This window comes from Clarias gariepinus, chromosome 16 (genome assembly GCF_024256425.1).
Source record: "Clarias gariepinus isolate MV-2021 ecotype Netherlands chromosome 16, CGAR_prim_01v2, whole genome shotgun sequence".
Classification (NCBI taxonomy): Eukaryota; Metazoa; Chordata; class Actinopteri; order Siluriformes; family Clariidae; genus Clarias; species Clarias gariepinus.
In genome coordinates, this window is record NC_071115.1 from 19,377,292 (window position 1) to 19,394,141 (window position 16,850).

At 36.9% G+C, this 16,850-nt stretch overlaps 1 protein-coding gene across 2 annotated transcripts in view; it reads right to left on the reverse strand.

The window, feature by feature from the left end:
• Nucleotides 1-16,850, reverse strand: part of prkcab (protein kinase C, alpha, b) — a 158,865-nt gene that overhangs the window by 5,754 nt on the left and 136,261 nt on the right. The window contains exons 9-17 of one of the 2 annotated variants that reach the window (XM_053514581.1): nt 14,947-14,976; nt 10,711-10,851; nt 9,210-9,383; nt 8,194-8,285; nt 6,182-6,244; nt 3,613-3,751; nt 2,630-2,710; nt 877-984; nt 200-340 (exon numbers count right to left, since the gene is read on the reverse strand). In XM_053514581.1, coding sequence (XP_053370556.1) covers nt 200-340; nt 877-984; nt 2,630-2,710; nt 3,613-3,751; nt 6,182-6,244; nt 8,194-8,285; nt 9,210-9,383; nt 10,711-10,851; nt 14,947-14,976 — 969 coding nt within the window. The remainder of the gene's footprint in view (nt 1-199; nt 341-876; nt 985-2,629; nt 2,711-3,612; nt 3,752-6,181; nt 6,245-8,193; nt 8,286-9,209; nt 9,384-10,710; nt 10,852-14,946; nt 14,977-16,850) is intronic. The other variant, XM_053514582.1, reaches the window with a different exon arrangement.

The window sequence follows — 16,850 nt, forward strand, 5'->3', positions numbered from 1 at the left end:
CTGGAATAGGTCTAGGTACAAAGATATCTATATTTATATCTCTATGTTTTTTGCTTCCAACTTTGTGCCAGCAGTCTGGGTGAGAACCACACTTGGGTGTGATGGTTAGGTTTCATAAATAAAAGAATAATATTGGTACTTGACTACACATAGACATGCAGATAGACATTAACACAGACATAGAAAGAAACAGACTTACAACTTTGGGTTTGAATGGGGGCTGAATCTCTCGATTGCCCAGCCGGTCCCAGTCGATTCTGCGGAAGAAAGCCTGCTCCTTAATGTCTCTCTCTCCTTCTGGACCACATCCGAGTCGCTTAGATGGGTGCTTCGTCATCAGCTAAAAGAAAGGGAAAGAAATAAAAGTACAATCAGGGTCAGTTTTCTAAACCTTTTCAAAAACTCTCACACCATGTCGCTCCAAATCATCTCATACCACACTGGCAGACAGCTGTTCTCTGAGGACAGGTGACTTCAGTCGCTCGATTGTTTAGGACTGGAGTTTCCTACAGTCTACCTAAGCTCCAATAACGAACTGAACTCAATTTTAACTTCACTTTGTAATATAATCTAGAAACATATCTTTTAAGCGGTCTAAGATTCTAATGCATGGTTTGGGACTGGTGCTAGTCCCAACTGCAGAAAAAATTTATTGTTTTGACTGATCAAGTTTATCATTTATCACTTTTATGTGAAGGGAGTGGTCTCTTCCAGATGACACTGCTCTCATCCCCATGGCACAAGAAAGCATGAAATTTAACACATAGCTATCAAATCATGCTATAAACTAATGTGGCCTTGACAATAAAGTTGAATCCTGCTTTCTGCATCCCTTTGATTCTGTGTTTATTTAGCAATTAAAAGACAAGTACTCACCCCCTTACAGATGGACACAGCTTCTTTCGACATGGACTTGGGATAGGAGACATTGTGCTCCATGATCGACTGAAACAACTCATCCTCGTCCTCACCATCAAACGGGGGCTGTTGTGAGACACAAAAAGAGACTGGCTTTTTTTTCAGAAGGTGAAAAACACATTACAAAAGTGTAAGTCTATCAGGAAGGTGTTGATGAGGAAAAGCACCTCAGTAACTGTTTGAGGTAGGTGCACTGGGACTCAATCTTTCTGATTATACTGCACTATATTGTTGAAAGTCAACTGTGAAAAATGTCAGAGAGAGATTTTACTGAAATTGGAATTTAATGAAGCTTTTTTAGGATCTGTTTTATTCCAGGAACATGAGCATTAAGCATTACAAAAAAGCTCTGTTACAAATTGTACTAACTGAACTTTTTGGAAATCCTGTTTGTTGCACTTGTGTTGGAGTTAAGGAGTACCTTTGTATAGACCAAGAGGTGCTCTTATCAACATGTACAATTTGAACTACCTACAGTATGTCAAGTAATACAAAAGTTAAGCCCACTTTGCATTACTTTTGGTACAGCTTTCGTATTATGTGCTTTTATAGCATATATTATCACCTACATTATTATTGCGCACAAGTCACACTGATAGGACTGATACGCTCTTATTTTATTTTAGCTTTATTTTGTTTACATGGATTATGCATTAAAACAGGCTATGCATGTCTTATTCTTTCCTATGACATCAAATTTAACCAAAGCAATTGTCAGAGCACAAGCTTGATCACAGCAGGGCTTTACACAGATAATCAGTCTGGCTCATAAAAGTGCTTATAACCTGAAGTGAGTCACCACTGAATAAGAGTTAAATTTACACATTTTCAGAAGTATTATTATGTAACAACCTCAGCAGCAACTTCATTTCCCCTCTCATCTGTTCCCAGCACTCATCATTCAGCATCACCAGTATATGTATCACAGGCCTGATCATCCGTCATCATCTGCACCTGTTTCTCACTGGTTCATGATTTATTGGTTTTAATGTTTACGTGATTCATAGGTCACTGTGTTGCTTAGCAAACAAAACAAAAAAAACACATTGTGCTGAAACTGGTTAGGTACAGGAGCTGGAGCTAAAAACCTGGCAAAAATTAGAATTAAAAAAGGCTCCTTCAGGAAGCCTAGAGAACTATTCCTCAAGCCTACATATATAAAAAAAAAATGACAAGTGAGGGGTGGCTCAAGACACTTGGAGAGTACTGTAAGTGTCAAAGCAATGTTTGGCATACTAAGTGTCTTATTATGATGATTGGCTACCAGCTGCTATAAATGATGAATTATCCTATCATATTTATGCATTTTCCCTATTTATGATTAAAAGCTACCAGATGGCTACACAATAATCACAAGGATATCAAACTGAATGGATGATAAAGCTTATGTTAAACTCCTGCAGAAAAAAAAGAAGGCTGAAGTTAAATGTATTTTTTCCTGATTTCTAGCATGTATTTAATTTATACTGTATGTTATTTTCAGTAGAACATTTATTTTTAAAAAATTACGGCAATTTTTTTATATGGCAAGACTGAATGATGCTAGAACATGCCTTAAATAATAAATAACAGCACCAGACCAACTACTGTTTGGCATCCACCTCAAATACATGAGCATGTCTCAAATTTTTTATTTGATTTAGCACATTTCCCCATTCCTGCTGAAATGAATTAAGTCTGATCTTTCAGGCTAAAAAACACAAAAACGTACCTGCCCAGCCAGCATCTCATACAAAAGCACACCATAGGCCCACCAGTCCACTGATTTTCCATAGGGCTGATAAGCAATAATCTGCAGAGAGGCAGAAAGCAGACACGTTAAGGATTTGGCACTGCTGATGTCCACACTGAGTTTGGATCACTTATGTCCTTTCTGTTCTTCATATGTGCTCTGTGTAGCGTGGCTTTAATTTCAATGCTGGAGATAAAACAAAGCAAAAAAAGGAACAAAACACATGGACAGTCCTCCTACACACTACTCACTAAAAATAGATAAACACATGCATAATTATAGGTATTAGCAGAGTCTAAATCTTCTGCCAATTCTTTCTTCATTGGAGAAGCTTAAATATTTGCAAAGAAACTAATTTCTATATGCTGTTCAGCAAACTCCACACACATGGACCCGTGGCTGGAATCGAACCCAGACCCTGAAGGTGCAAGGCACCAGTGCTAACCACTAAGTCACTGTGCCACCTTTATATTTAAAATTCTAAATGCTTAATTCATTACTTTTTAGTGTTCAAAAGTTTCTTCTCTATTATGACATTATTCTATCTCTCTTAGTTAGAGATACCCAAGCAGATCCTAGTTTCTCAAGAAAAATATAAAATTTTGATCAGACCTTAATTCTCTATTATTATAAAGTTCACCATGCACCTCTGTTCTTTAAATAATTGCTAAAAAGCAATTCTCATCCACATTCCAATTAGTATTGTAAATTTAAGTGTTTATCATTGAACTGTACGATTTTGTTTAGCTTTCTGCCAGTACCTTTTCATGTCTGGATTACACACTACTAAGGCAGATTAGCATTAAATAGCTAAATTAATACATCAGTTCTACATCAATTAAACAATCAATCGATAAGACATAAGATTAATATCTATAGCTGTGTCTTAATGAGAAGTAAAAACCTGAACTTACACCAAAAGTCCCGTCCCCACTAACTGATACACTTCACTCATGTCTTACCTCTGGGGCAATGTAATCTGGAGTGCCGCAGAAGGTGCGTGTTGTCATGCTTTCGTACATGTTCTCCTTACACATGCCAAAATCTGCTATTTTAATGTGGCCTTCTGAGTCCAACATCACGTTATCCAACTTTAGGTCTCTGGAAGAGAAAAGATGAGTGGAAATGGAGCAGAAAAAGAAATGTGTATACTGTACATTATTGTTAAGTTTATAAGTTAAGTTTAGCCTTTATTAGGGAAGGTCAGCCATTATACAGCTGACAGAAACCTTGTAGGCATTATGATGCCTAATCTAAGGGGCAGACCCTCTACAGTCAGTGGCTGTATTCACACTACACTGACAAGATTCACACTACCATTCCCCTTTTGCAATGACCTGGAGTATGTATTTGTCTCCGTAAAAGGAGCTTAAACGTGTCTTACTTACAAAGCAGCACCTTTTTCAATGGAGTCTGTTTGGAGAGCAATAATCACCATGAGCACCTTCTTTAAGGGATGGTACAGTATGGTGTCACAGGGGTACGGGGGCGAACACATCAAGCATTTGATAGCAGTGCATCTGTGTGGCATACATTATAAAGGCATTGCACGCCCACCCAAGATGTATAGGGGGGGTAAAATAGTATGCTAGTTATGTGTGCTCTATCAGGTGTGAGAGTCGATGCAGTTACAAAAATGCACTTTTAATACAAATAACATAATATCAAACAGATTGAAAATGTCATGGAAAGTCAAAAACAGGATAGGTTCAGGCAGTCAGCAGACACAGGAGGGTGTACAAAGAGGAATTACAAAACCAGAAGATGAGATCAAAGTCAAAACCAATAACAGTAACACTAAAAGGATTGCCTGTCAGGAGGAAGGCTAACTGAACAACACTAGGAAGTTTATGGGAATACAGAGTCTGTTTTTTTTATAGTGCGGCTGGTGACTGGAATCAGGTTTGTTCTGGACCTGGATCATGACAACTAGGAGCTGTAGTCTATGTCTGTAAGCCATGTATGAAGTATCCAGCATAGATACAACCGGAACTAAGAACCTGCGATTACTGCCATTGTCCTTGACATTCAGAACTTTATTGCAAAATTCATACTTCATGATATAGAAATCCCAATGAGCTATCCAGGCAAAAGTACAGTCATAATTTAGCCAGTTGTATTAAGTTAACATTTGGTGAATGTAGGTGGGAGTAGGGAGCGATCAATAGTGAACATTCACAAAATTGGGTTGTAGGCAGTTATTCAAGCCTACTCATGAAGTCATGGCCTTCTCAGGGTTTCATATGTTTTAGTCACACATGTGCCAGCCGAAAATACAGCAAAATACCTAATAAAGGCAAATCTCGTAACCATTTTTCAGACATAAATCCATATTTCTCTCAATTTAACATTGCTCAATAGACAAATTGGGTTACATATAAATACAGATATGAACATATGGACAAAGCAACTGAAGTGTCAACAAGCTTCAGACTTTTATTTCTTTATTAAAAGTCTTGCCCTCGCAGGTGGTTATAGGATTATAGGATATTGTAATAGAAAATGCTGTGTGTGTGTGTGTGTGTGTGTGTGTGTGTGTGTGTGTCTCTTCAGAACTTTCAAGGAGTCTTATTTATGCAGATACTGTTTTCTGTTCTTGGTCCGTAAAGGATCAGAAGAAAGTGAATTGAAAGAGTTTAACAAAGTGACAGATAAACAGCCTCTTTGTCTCCCCATCCTTTTTTTCATTCAGGGTATGAGTAATTCATCTTCATCAGTGTCACAAGACTGACACCACGCCGACGTGACGTCTTGCACTACGTTTAACTGTTGTTAGCTGCCACCTGCAGTACAACACGTATTTGTCAAACCACACTGAGTTCAACATTCACATTTTAACAAGTATACAGTTGACAGTAAGATGTTCTTGCAATGGAAGCAAGGACTGTGGTAGTTTTTAGACTGCAAATACTAATGGCACTTGCCAACCTACAAACAAACAAACAAAACAACACTCCCACTCTCACTCATTCTCTGTACCACTTCTTCTGTAAAAGGTCATGGGAAGCCTGGAGACAATCCCAGAGGACCTAGGGCACACACTGGACAAGGTCCCAATCCATCTGCATGTCTTTGGGAGGAAATCGGAGCATTTAGAGGAAACCCACCAAGCATGGGGAGCACATGACACAGACTTGAGGGAGAACTAAACCCCTTAACCCTAAAGGTGAGAGGCCACAGTGCTAACCACTACACTGCGAATATCATGTAGAAACTAACCATCTAACTTGACCATGATTCATGTGTAAAGAACAGCTATGAAACCAAACAGACTATTTTTTAACACAAATACAATAATATAGTAACAAACACAATTCAAGGTAGGAAGAGTTATAAGAAGCGCACATTTAAAAAGAGACTCTCAATGCAGTCTTATGATACACCACCTCCTAAATAAAATTCTTCTTAACAGTGTTTGACTGATGTTACTTCTAGTGTAATATTTAATAATGGAAACTCTTAAAGCAGCCAGGTTATGAAAGTCGATCTGGTTAAGAGATTCTCCCAAATTCCAAAATGTCTTAGACCTACCTGTAGATGATTCCCTTCCTATGCAGGAAAAACAAGCCCAAGGCAATCTCAGCAGCGTAGAACCTATGAGCACATAATAAAGTAATGATCAGGCTTGAACAGTAATAAAAAAGGATATTAGAAAACCTAAAAAATGTGAATAAAAATATAGTTTTAGCACTTTCTCAGAATTGCAGTCAGCTTTATCAGTTACGAAGACCTAAGATAGACCTCAGGGCTAAAGCTGTCTTCAAACATAAAAGTAACAGTTACTGAAGGCAAAATAAGTTTTAGATATTTGGTAGTAGGAAGACCACCCCTTCTCCCAATGACCAGGTGCTAAGTGGCATTCTTCATTTGCCTATCATTCACCAGGACACAATAGACACATACAGTACAGTATGTTCAAATGCTGTTCATAGACATTGGTTCAGCATTTAGCATCATTATTCCTGACTGGAAAGCTGATCCTTCTGGGCCTTGCACACCTTATTAAACAGGGTCCTGGAATTTCTGACTGGGAAACCACAGTTGGATTGAGAGCAGCACCCAGGGCAGCAATGAACAGATTGAATTACATAATTGAGTTCACCAATGAAATGATCATGGTGGGACTCATCAGCAAAAATGATGAATCAGTGTACACAGAGGACGTGTGGCAGCTAACAGACTGGTGCACAGCCAACAAGATGTCTCTGAACATAGACTAAATTAATGAGATGGTTGTTGACCTCTCTCTGTTGAACATCAATGGCTTCTCCATAGAGATCATTAAGTGAGCCAAATTCCTGACAGAGAACCTTAGTTGGTTCCTCTACACCAGTTCTCTGGTACTCTGAGTAAAGCCCATCTCAGACCTCCCATCCTCATCAGTCTCAGATTAGATGATCCTGAAGATCCTGTAGCAGAGAGTGTAGGAAAGCTAGGATGATGTTTTGGTTCTCTTTTCAACCCATCACAGACCTTTACACCACACGCTGCAACCATAAGGCCTTTTCACACGCCCCACCTGCCATTTTGCAAAAGGTACCAAAATGTTCACACACTTAGCCTGTGTAACAGGTTCTTCCTGCCACCAAACACATATGCACGCTAACTAACACAGAAAAACACTCATTCTCAAAGCAAATTTTACACAATAGTCAAACTTCTGCTAGAAGACTATAAGCAACAGGCTATAACCGGCATGCTCTGTTTACACTACCACATTTATTATTTATAATAATACCTTTTGCAGTTAATTCTCACTAAAACTGTGTACTGATGGCATGCACAAATATTTATCCATGAAGCATTTTACAGGCAAAATGCTTCAGGCCAGATGCAAACTAGTGCTTATTAAATTAGGCATCGAGTCACATTTTGGGTGATTTGAGTTTTTTTATTTGAGTTTTTTCAGATTCATGGTTAAATAAGCTCCATTTTTGAGACAAAGTTTATAACTGTATAATCATGTCCGATTGCTGAGGTATGGCCAGCGAAAAATTTGTTTCATGATGTAGTAAAAAAAGATGAAATCCATCTGAATTGTGTTGAAGGATCAGAAAGATAAAGTATGAAACAGTTTTTTGCTGAAACTAAAGATTTGATATATTTCACCCACTGCACTTACCCTATTACAAAACTAACCTGTCTGACTTAGTACCTGACTTGATATGAGGAGTCACATATGGCAAGAGGAAAGTGGGTAATCTAAAAATGGGAAAATCCTGCTATCTGTTTCACCCAGATGAGGATGGGCTCCCTGTTGAGTCTGGTTCCTCTCAAGGTTTCTTCCTATTACAATCTCAGGGAGTTTTTCCTTGCCACTGTCGCCGTCATCCTAGGCTTGCTCATCAGGGACAATCATATAATTTTGATTCATACACATTCACATTTCATACAAACTTAATTCTTTTGATTGTGTAAAGCTGCTTTGTGATGATGTAAATCGTTAAAAGCGCTATACAAATAAAAAAAATTAATTGAATTGAATTAAATAAATAAGCACTAGATTATTTTAATTAATACTATATAATTAGCTGATCTCTTACACAGCCTGAGGCTCCTTAAACTTGCCCACTTGCTGGATGTGGTACATCAGGTCTCCTCCATTAATGTACTCCATCACGAAGTAGAGCCGGTCCTACAAAACAAATATAAAGTCACATCATTCAAACTTTTATGCCTTTGTAGCAATACTTATACTTGTGGTTTTTAATTTTTGAGGTACTCACAGCAGAAACTGACATGCAATCCCATTTTTAACAGAGATACTGTGTATAAAGCAACCTACACTAACTAATTTGCATCAGTTTTATTGTACATTTTTTGAAGATAATTAAGTAACCTTGTGATTATACACATTAGTCTTTATTTCCAAAGACTAGAGTGACAGTAATGCAATAAGACAATTATTTAACTCATAAAATATGTAATGGTGACAGATAGCTGAATATTTTGTGGAAACATAACAGAAGTATTTATGAACACTTTTTGAATAATATATATGAATGAATAATATATAAAGGGCATGTGGAAAAGCACACTGAAATATTTATAGCAAGGATGCCCCTACTGACCATGCCCTGGTCTCGAAAAAAAACCTTCTACTGACACCTTTATAAATGTACACATTGACATACTGTATGTGTGATACTCTGGACAAATCTTCCAGTTGAATCAATTTTGCCATTTTGTACTATACAGACTGAAAATGACAGACGGGAAGTGTCTTTTAAGCACAAGCACTTATATAAATAAGTATATAAAAAAACTGTTTTATTATTATTTTTTTTTTAATTACAAAAACAATATACTGTAGTAACTAAAGCATAGTAACTTACTATACTACAGTATGTGCTTTAGGACATGCAAAGATCTTTACTTTTAGAATACTGAACCACTGAAACAATACTCAAACACTTTTTAATAAGTAAAGGTTAATTCACTCACTATTTTCCACAGGTATTGTTAAGAGCTAAATATTTTTGTAAAAGTTTCTTTTCACAACCCTCCATTTTATTCAGGTTCTTCATCCGTAATGTCCTTCTTTGGCCCAAGCTCTCACCACTGTCTGGAAGCAGGAGTGCAGCTGAGTGAGGAAGGGTGGCTTGTCCCTCAGTGCCAGCACCCTCTTCTCAACCATAGTGCACTCCACGTCATCATCCTGGATCACAACGTCCTTTTTCAGGATCTTGATTGCGTACAGCTCCTCCGTGGACTTCATCTCCGCCAGCATTACCTGCATGGGGAGAACAGATTCCATCAAAATGATAAGAAAGTATGTCTGGTTTAAAAAGGGAGCTGACCAAGGAACAATGTTTTTACCAGCTGTAATTGTTAATTGTAAATCTGTATGAAATATATATTATATATTGCAAAATCATAATATTAATAGTAATATAAAAGTAAATTTAATTAAATAAAAATATCTTCCTTCCTTATCCAAATGAGTTTAATAATTCTTATATGTGGTACCTTGGAATATGAACACCATACGAACTGAATGGCTGCTAAGTTGCACGTCTGCTAGGGAGCTGTTACATGCGTCAGTAGTAAGCCAAGCGAAGTGATTTTTATTGGTGTTTTTTGCTTTTTGGGCAAGTGAAGATTGTGATTTAGTGAATACAGTACGTAGCACCAGGGGTCTCAAGAAAGTTAAAGAATAAAAAGGTGCCGTTTAATTTTTAAAGCAGCTATTGCCAAAAGGAATCATAAATTAAGGTTAAGGTTTTAAATGTTTTTACATGCAAAAGTATGATAATAATGTTGGAAATTGTTAATATGGGTAATATTTATTTGCATCTACATAATTTCCTATGGGAAAATGCATTTCACAACACAAATTTTTCACCTAACGAACTTACCTCTGAAACGGATTAAATTCGTATGCTGTGGTACCACTGTATACCTGTTCATGAAAAGCAATTTACTAATATTCAAAAATATATTTAGCACTTATAAATAATTTGGTATGAGGAGGCGCTCCAATATGGCACCACCGAATATGTTGTTAAGTGTGGGAGTCCCAATGCAAGATTTAGAAGCCTCTAGTATATATATATATATATATATATATATATATATATATATATATATATATATATATATATATATATCCTCCCCTTCTTTGTGAAATGATTTTTTTTTAAATTATTTTTTTATTTTTTGCCCCCCAAATCTCTTTATTTATTTATATAGGGATATGTTCTTTATTTTTCAGGCCCCTTTTCAGTTTTCTTTTTTTCCTAATATTTTCACTGTTGTCCTCCTGCCTATAAATCCCCGCCTGCCTATAAATCTGCGTAGATGTCCGCAGATTTATTACATAATTTTTTTAATTATAAAACTATTCCCTATTCCTTATTTTGAAATTATTTATTCTGAGATTAGGATGTTAGCATGATTTCACCCCTCTACGCTAACAGATGGCAGGTTTTCATTAATTAATTCTTGGTTAAGGTACTGAAGTTAACATAATCTAATTTCTGTTAACTAACACAGGATTTCAAGTAATCCACAACATTTTTTTAGAGTTTTGAAATAAACATTTGGCCATCTTGGCTGACCTTGCCAAAGCTGCCCTTTCCTAGAAGTGCCAGAAAGTGAAAGTCGTTGAGATGAACCCTGTCCATGTTGCCGGAGGGAAAACTGAAACGCCGGTGGTCTGACGGTGTGATCATTTTCTTGCCTGGGCCCAGCTTAGCTTTCTGTAAAAACATAAAATTTTAATGAGCATACACACAAACACACTCAATCTGAGAATGGATCTTGCCTGGCAAAGACAAGAAGAAAGAAAACCCTGCAACCATTCATAGTGAAGTGCATAGTAGAAAATCATATGTATACAGTAAGTGTAACTAGTGTGAACTTTGTAATTCCATATCCTGTGCACTATAACACCATTTGATTTTATGCAGGGGGTGTACCATGCTCTTTCAGTAATGTATGTTACACCACAGCCCTGTAGGCTTAATCCATTGATTTGTATTCAAGATCAAAGGTCCTATGATAAGCAAATGAGTTTTATTAAATCTGCTTATAACTTACAAGCAATGTATGTTCGAGAAGGCCTGGAACAAAATACATTCAAACCTAGTGGAAAAATTCCACTTTTTGACTGCAATCAGACTATTAAACCAAAACATCTCTAACCTTAAACCAACATACATTCAAGTGTCAGAAAGTTTCAAAATACATTCCAAGTTTCTGCAAAAATAATGCCACTGTTTGCCTGCAAACTTTTCCTTATGAACCTAAAACAAACAAATTTCCCACTTGTGGGACTAATAAAGGTTTATCTTATCTTATCTTATCTTATATTATCTTATCTTATCTTAAAAATCTCCAATATTTGCAGGTGTAAAAGCAATGTTGGAAAAAAATCTTCATTGACTAATTTGCATACCTCAACAAATTAAATAAGCAAAGTGTACTCGTTTCTGAATAAACCGATTAAACGAACACAACACTACAAGACACTGTATAACCAAAATGGTTTTGAAGTAAAACATCTAAAAACATGGAAAATGCCAGCTGCACTGCTTTCGCCTTCTTTTCAAAGCACTCTAAAGCTTGCGCTCCTGTTGTGTCTGCCGTTGCTAAGCAACCATGTGCACCATCTAAAAAAGTTGCAGAATATAATTGGATTCTCAATACCGAAAATCCCTAGCAAGAGCACTGCTATTGAATTTATTTGTGGGGGAAAAAACAATCTGCTAGGGTGTTTACCATCCTTCAAGCACGAAGAAAACAGAGAATTTCACCAGCTGATCCAGGAGGTTCTTCTCACATGACCTGAGGTGTGCTTGCAGGATTCTAAACATTTGGGATTTTTTTCATCTCGCTGCAGTGTAGATGGAAATGCATGGAAAATGCGACGATGTAACTCTCTATTGTGTCTCTATTGTGACGATGTAAATCTCTATTGTGTCCTTGTCATGTGTCTCTATTTGAAATAACACTATTCAGCAGGCAAAAGATGTGACATGTGATCACGGTCAAGACAGTCAAAATGCAAAGCAGCCTAGTGGGAGAAATGGCACGGTCTGCATTCAATTAGTTGCCTTGTACCTTGGCACAAAAAGGTGTGGTCACTAGATGTAGACACTGACCTTTTCTTTGCTTATTTGGATCATGATATCCTCACCGCATGGGGGACATAATGTACACTGACAGAAAATGCCAAAGTCTTTATTTTCCCGCAGGAAAGATTGTGAAGTCCTTTTTGAATTGGTGCCTGTTAGCTGACTCTTAAAATGTCATTTGCTCACCGGCTGTCAATGTTGCCACGCCATGTCAAAAAGAGAAGCGATTAAGTTTAGCCTTAATCTCCGGCCAGGATCGCTGCTTTATTTCAAAGTCGGAAATGTACACTTTAGTGCATTGTATTATTGTATTCCTAACACGAGGTGTGGGCTGAGACCGAATTTATTTACCATGTGATCCGGATCCGGACCGAAGTCCGGGCTTTTAGAAACGCTGGTGTAGAGGATAACAGGATGATAAGAAAAACTCACTTGACTTTTTGCAAGAATGCTAAGACATCTGACAAAGACTTTAAAGACTGGACAAACAATAGCTGTCGATTTCTCTGTCCTTATGTCTCTGTCCTTATTCTTATCCTTATTTTATTTCCTGCATCCTCAGTGGGATGAATATGAAGAAGGGATGCAAGGAAATGAAATAAGGAATAACAAAGAAATTAGAAGACGCCTTTTATAATACGGTTCATATGCTATCATATTATTGGTGTTGTATCACACTGTGCTTTCAGCCAGGGCCGGGGATTTTCATCTGTTCCTCCTGACCGTGTTAATGAGGACCTTTCATAGCCTTAAATTACACCCTCCATCTTCTATCACAAGATTACTCCCGTTCTTTTATTAATTCCGCTACGTCTTCCTGTTCACAGCTTCACATGGCCTTGCCAACAATGGGGTGTGAAACAAGTGGCATGACACACACACTCTCATTATGTGTCTCTTTCTCTGCTTCCCAACATCTTTCTATTTTTCTTATTTTATCTGGTTATTCATTTTATACCAGGGCTCCTTAACTGACGGAGTGTAGTCAAGCTGTAAAGTCGAACAGACTAAAGTCAAGCTGACCCAGGAAAGTGTTTCGGCAGACAGAAGTCAAAGAGTAAAATACTGTAGCAAAACAGATCAATAAATGAAAATTAATAAAATTGGTTGTAGATCATCTGTTCCAGGTGTTTATACAGAAATTGTTCAGGTTTCCGTAGGAGACATCGTGGGAGATTTTACAGATTTTCATCGATTTTTATTTTATTTAATGAACTTTCTGTTCTAATGAAAAATTCATTAAGAAAAAAGCAAGTTATCTCTGCCTTAAATTTAAAACAGATGTTTTATCTGTTGATACTCTTTGGCACTGCTTACAATTGATCATATGAAGCGTAAGTGTAGCAGCACTGTGAGCTAGCAGCTGTCTTGAAACTTAGAAATGACTGAAATTACCAAGTTGGTTGAAATGATTCAAATGACTGCATAAAAGGATCGCTTTGTTACGTGTAAAGCATAGCCTGAAGTCATAATGTCATAATATCCTGAATCATTGTTACAATTGAAATATTTGTGTATACATTGTACAAATAACATGTTTTTGAAAGAATCAAAGCAAAGCATATGAATACTTTTCATTTAAATCCCCACCCCAAATGAAACATAGGATGCAGTACATGAATAATATATTTCATGACATGCAGCCAGATCTATCCTCAAAATGATAAAAAAATACATACATATATTTGTCTTTTTAATTAAAATAAAGAGAACATACTATGCTGCAAAAATGCTGTAAAGTTTATATTAATTTAAAAGTAAGATTAAAGTGCATTATGTGACATTTGATACCGTGTAAGATATTACAGCACTTTGCTGTACTGTTGTTGACTGAAAATTTTACTTTACTGGTAACCCAAATAATACAGGCATTTTACAGGCAGTGCCAAAACCTTAAGTGTAACTTTATACAGAGAAGGAAATTAACCATTCATTCTAATTATGCAATTTCTGTATATTCACAAGTAAATCTGTAATTTGACTTATGACTACATCAGATAAAATATATTACATGTATATTGGATATATGCAATGAATAGTAATAAAGTACACAGTCTATATATAATGTACAGTACAAGTCTCTTCCAGACAGCTTCACAAAATTTGCTTGTAAATGACTCAATTAAAAACATTGTTCTGCCCCCTAGTGTTGTTCCCATGTAAGTGCACGTTCCAAAAGCATGCATAACTAAATCTAATACAGCATTCAATGCAGTGGCCAGCACTGATGCAGTTGCTGTGTATTCATTACATTTATTATAGGACTATAAATGGAATAAAGGGCAGGAATACTGCAGAGCTTCATTACCTGTGCATGCATGTGGAGGCATGCTTCATTTGAGTGCAGTGTGTAATTTCTATAGAAGGCATGCTGCAAACCACTTATGCTCATTGTATATTACACAGTAATATACTGTCCCTTCAGCATCCATGGGCTGCCTCTTTACTAACAATTGCAATTGTTTGTAGGTGTGTAAGTGTGTGAGGATACATGTGTAAAAAAAGGCAGTGAGAGAAAACATGTATGTCTATGTGTACAAGTTCATGTGAATTTGTTTGTGCATGCATAGCAACCCTGTAAAAATCAATGACTGCATCATTGTTAGTAAATCTGATTTCTCTGCAGTGGGCACAGCCACAGACAAAAAAATCAGAAAGGGAAAAAAAAGGGTAAGTTCGTGGGGGATGAGGGAGCAAGCAGAGAACAGAAAGAGCTACCTTTAGGAAGTGGATATTTAGCTGACAGGCCTACAAGAGAGGAGAAAAACTGCAATGTTAGTCTATACTGCACAACTCTGTTAATTACGTCGGACCTCACAGATACTGTAGAAACACAAGGGAGCCTAAAGGCAGAAGACCTACCATAATTAAAAGGATTACATAATTTCATACCTTACTGAATACTTTCAATTGCTCAAGACTGTGGGGAAATGTGCTGATTTATATGGTTAATAGCACCCAGTAATAGTTGAAAAAATATTGGAAAGGGAAATAAGTTACAGTCAGAAACTATAGAGCTTTATATACAGTAATAACTGTCAGAAACGAAAAAGAAAAAAGCCCTGCAGACTGCGGCAGTAGACAGTCAGTGATTATAGTTCTGTTCTCAGGACCAGATGGCTGTGAGTTTAAATCACATATTTGTTCTAATGGTGATTTGTAGTGGTAACCCAACATGGTCTCATTGAAAACATATAACCTACGTAGCAATAGCACACATACACTGTTCATGCAACCGGGTCAGCAGCTTAATTTTTATAATGGAAACAAACATCCCAAACGCTCACCAGTGAAGCAAGCAAGATGGAGAGAGGCGATGTCACGGAATCTTAGCTTAAAATGGTTATTTTAATGTTTAATGGTTTAAATGGTTAATTCAAATGACACTACAGTATATGGATTTTACAAAAAAAAGTACAGTATATAAAATACATTCATTGTTATTTGGTTTTTATACAATCATTGAAATGCATTACCCAGTACAATAAGGGATGATAATAATGAAGGACAAAGGCCATTCAGACTAAGTTCTTACAACAGCTTAAATCTTGTTCTTTAGTGTAGGTAATTTGTGGATTCTTCTCATAGATACCCACGTTGTTGTCAATATCTTGAACCTGCACATGAACTCTCTGCGTAATCAAGAATAATCAAACATACTGTATAGTGTTGATGGGTGGTTAAAGGTTTGCTGTGGTATTTGATGCCAAGATGCAACAGATCCTTTAAGTTCCGTATATTGTGCAGTGGAGACTCAATGAATCAAACGTGTTTGTCCAGTACATCCCACAGATGCTCAATCAGATCCTCAAACCATTCATGAACACTTTTTCGCAGTGTTGCTGGGTTGCATTATCATGGAGAAAGAAAATCTTTTACAATTAGGGAATACCATAGACATAAATAGGTGTAGGTGAACAATGTTTACAGTAGATAGGTTGTATGTGTCCAGTAACTAGATGAATGCCAGGACTTAGGGTTTCTCAGCAGAACATTGAGCAGATCATCCGACTGCTTCTAACAGCTTGTCTTTTTCCAATAGTACGTCCTGGTGTCATTTTTTTGCCCAGGTAAGTGACGCACATACCTGGCCTCTACCTAATGTTTAAGAAAACTTGATTCATCAGACCAGGCAACTTCCTCTGCTCCATAGTCCAATTCTGTTGCACATACTGTATTGCTCTGACTGGTCTGCATCCACACAGCCTCCTACCCAGGAAGCAGCAATGCACTCTGTCTTCAATGTACATAAGTGATCTTTGGGCATATGTTTTTCTGTTGCTAGTTTACAGATTGTCCCTGCTTAGACCACTCTTGGTATGTACTAACCACTGCACACCATGAACACCGCACACACCTGGGCCCGTATTCACACAACATCTTAAGCCTAAAAGTTGCGCCTAGTGACAAAATAAAAAAAAAATCTTAAAATTATGACATTTTCTTAAAATTCTCCCTTAAATTTGGGACTAAATCTTAGTAAAGATAAAAATTATTCACGTAACATCTTACCTTAAAACAGCTCCTAAGGTAAAAATTGTTAAGAGTAGGCAACTTAAATAGATTGTCCTGCTATCATGTAAACTGATTAAAAGTGAGCCATTTTGCTCCCATCAATTTGA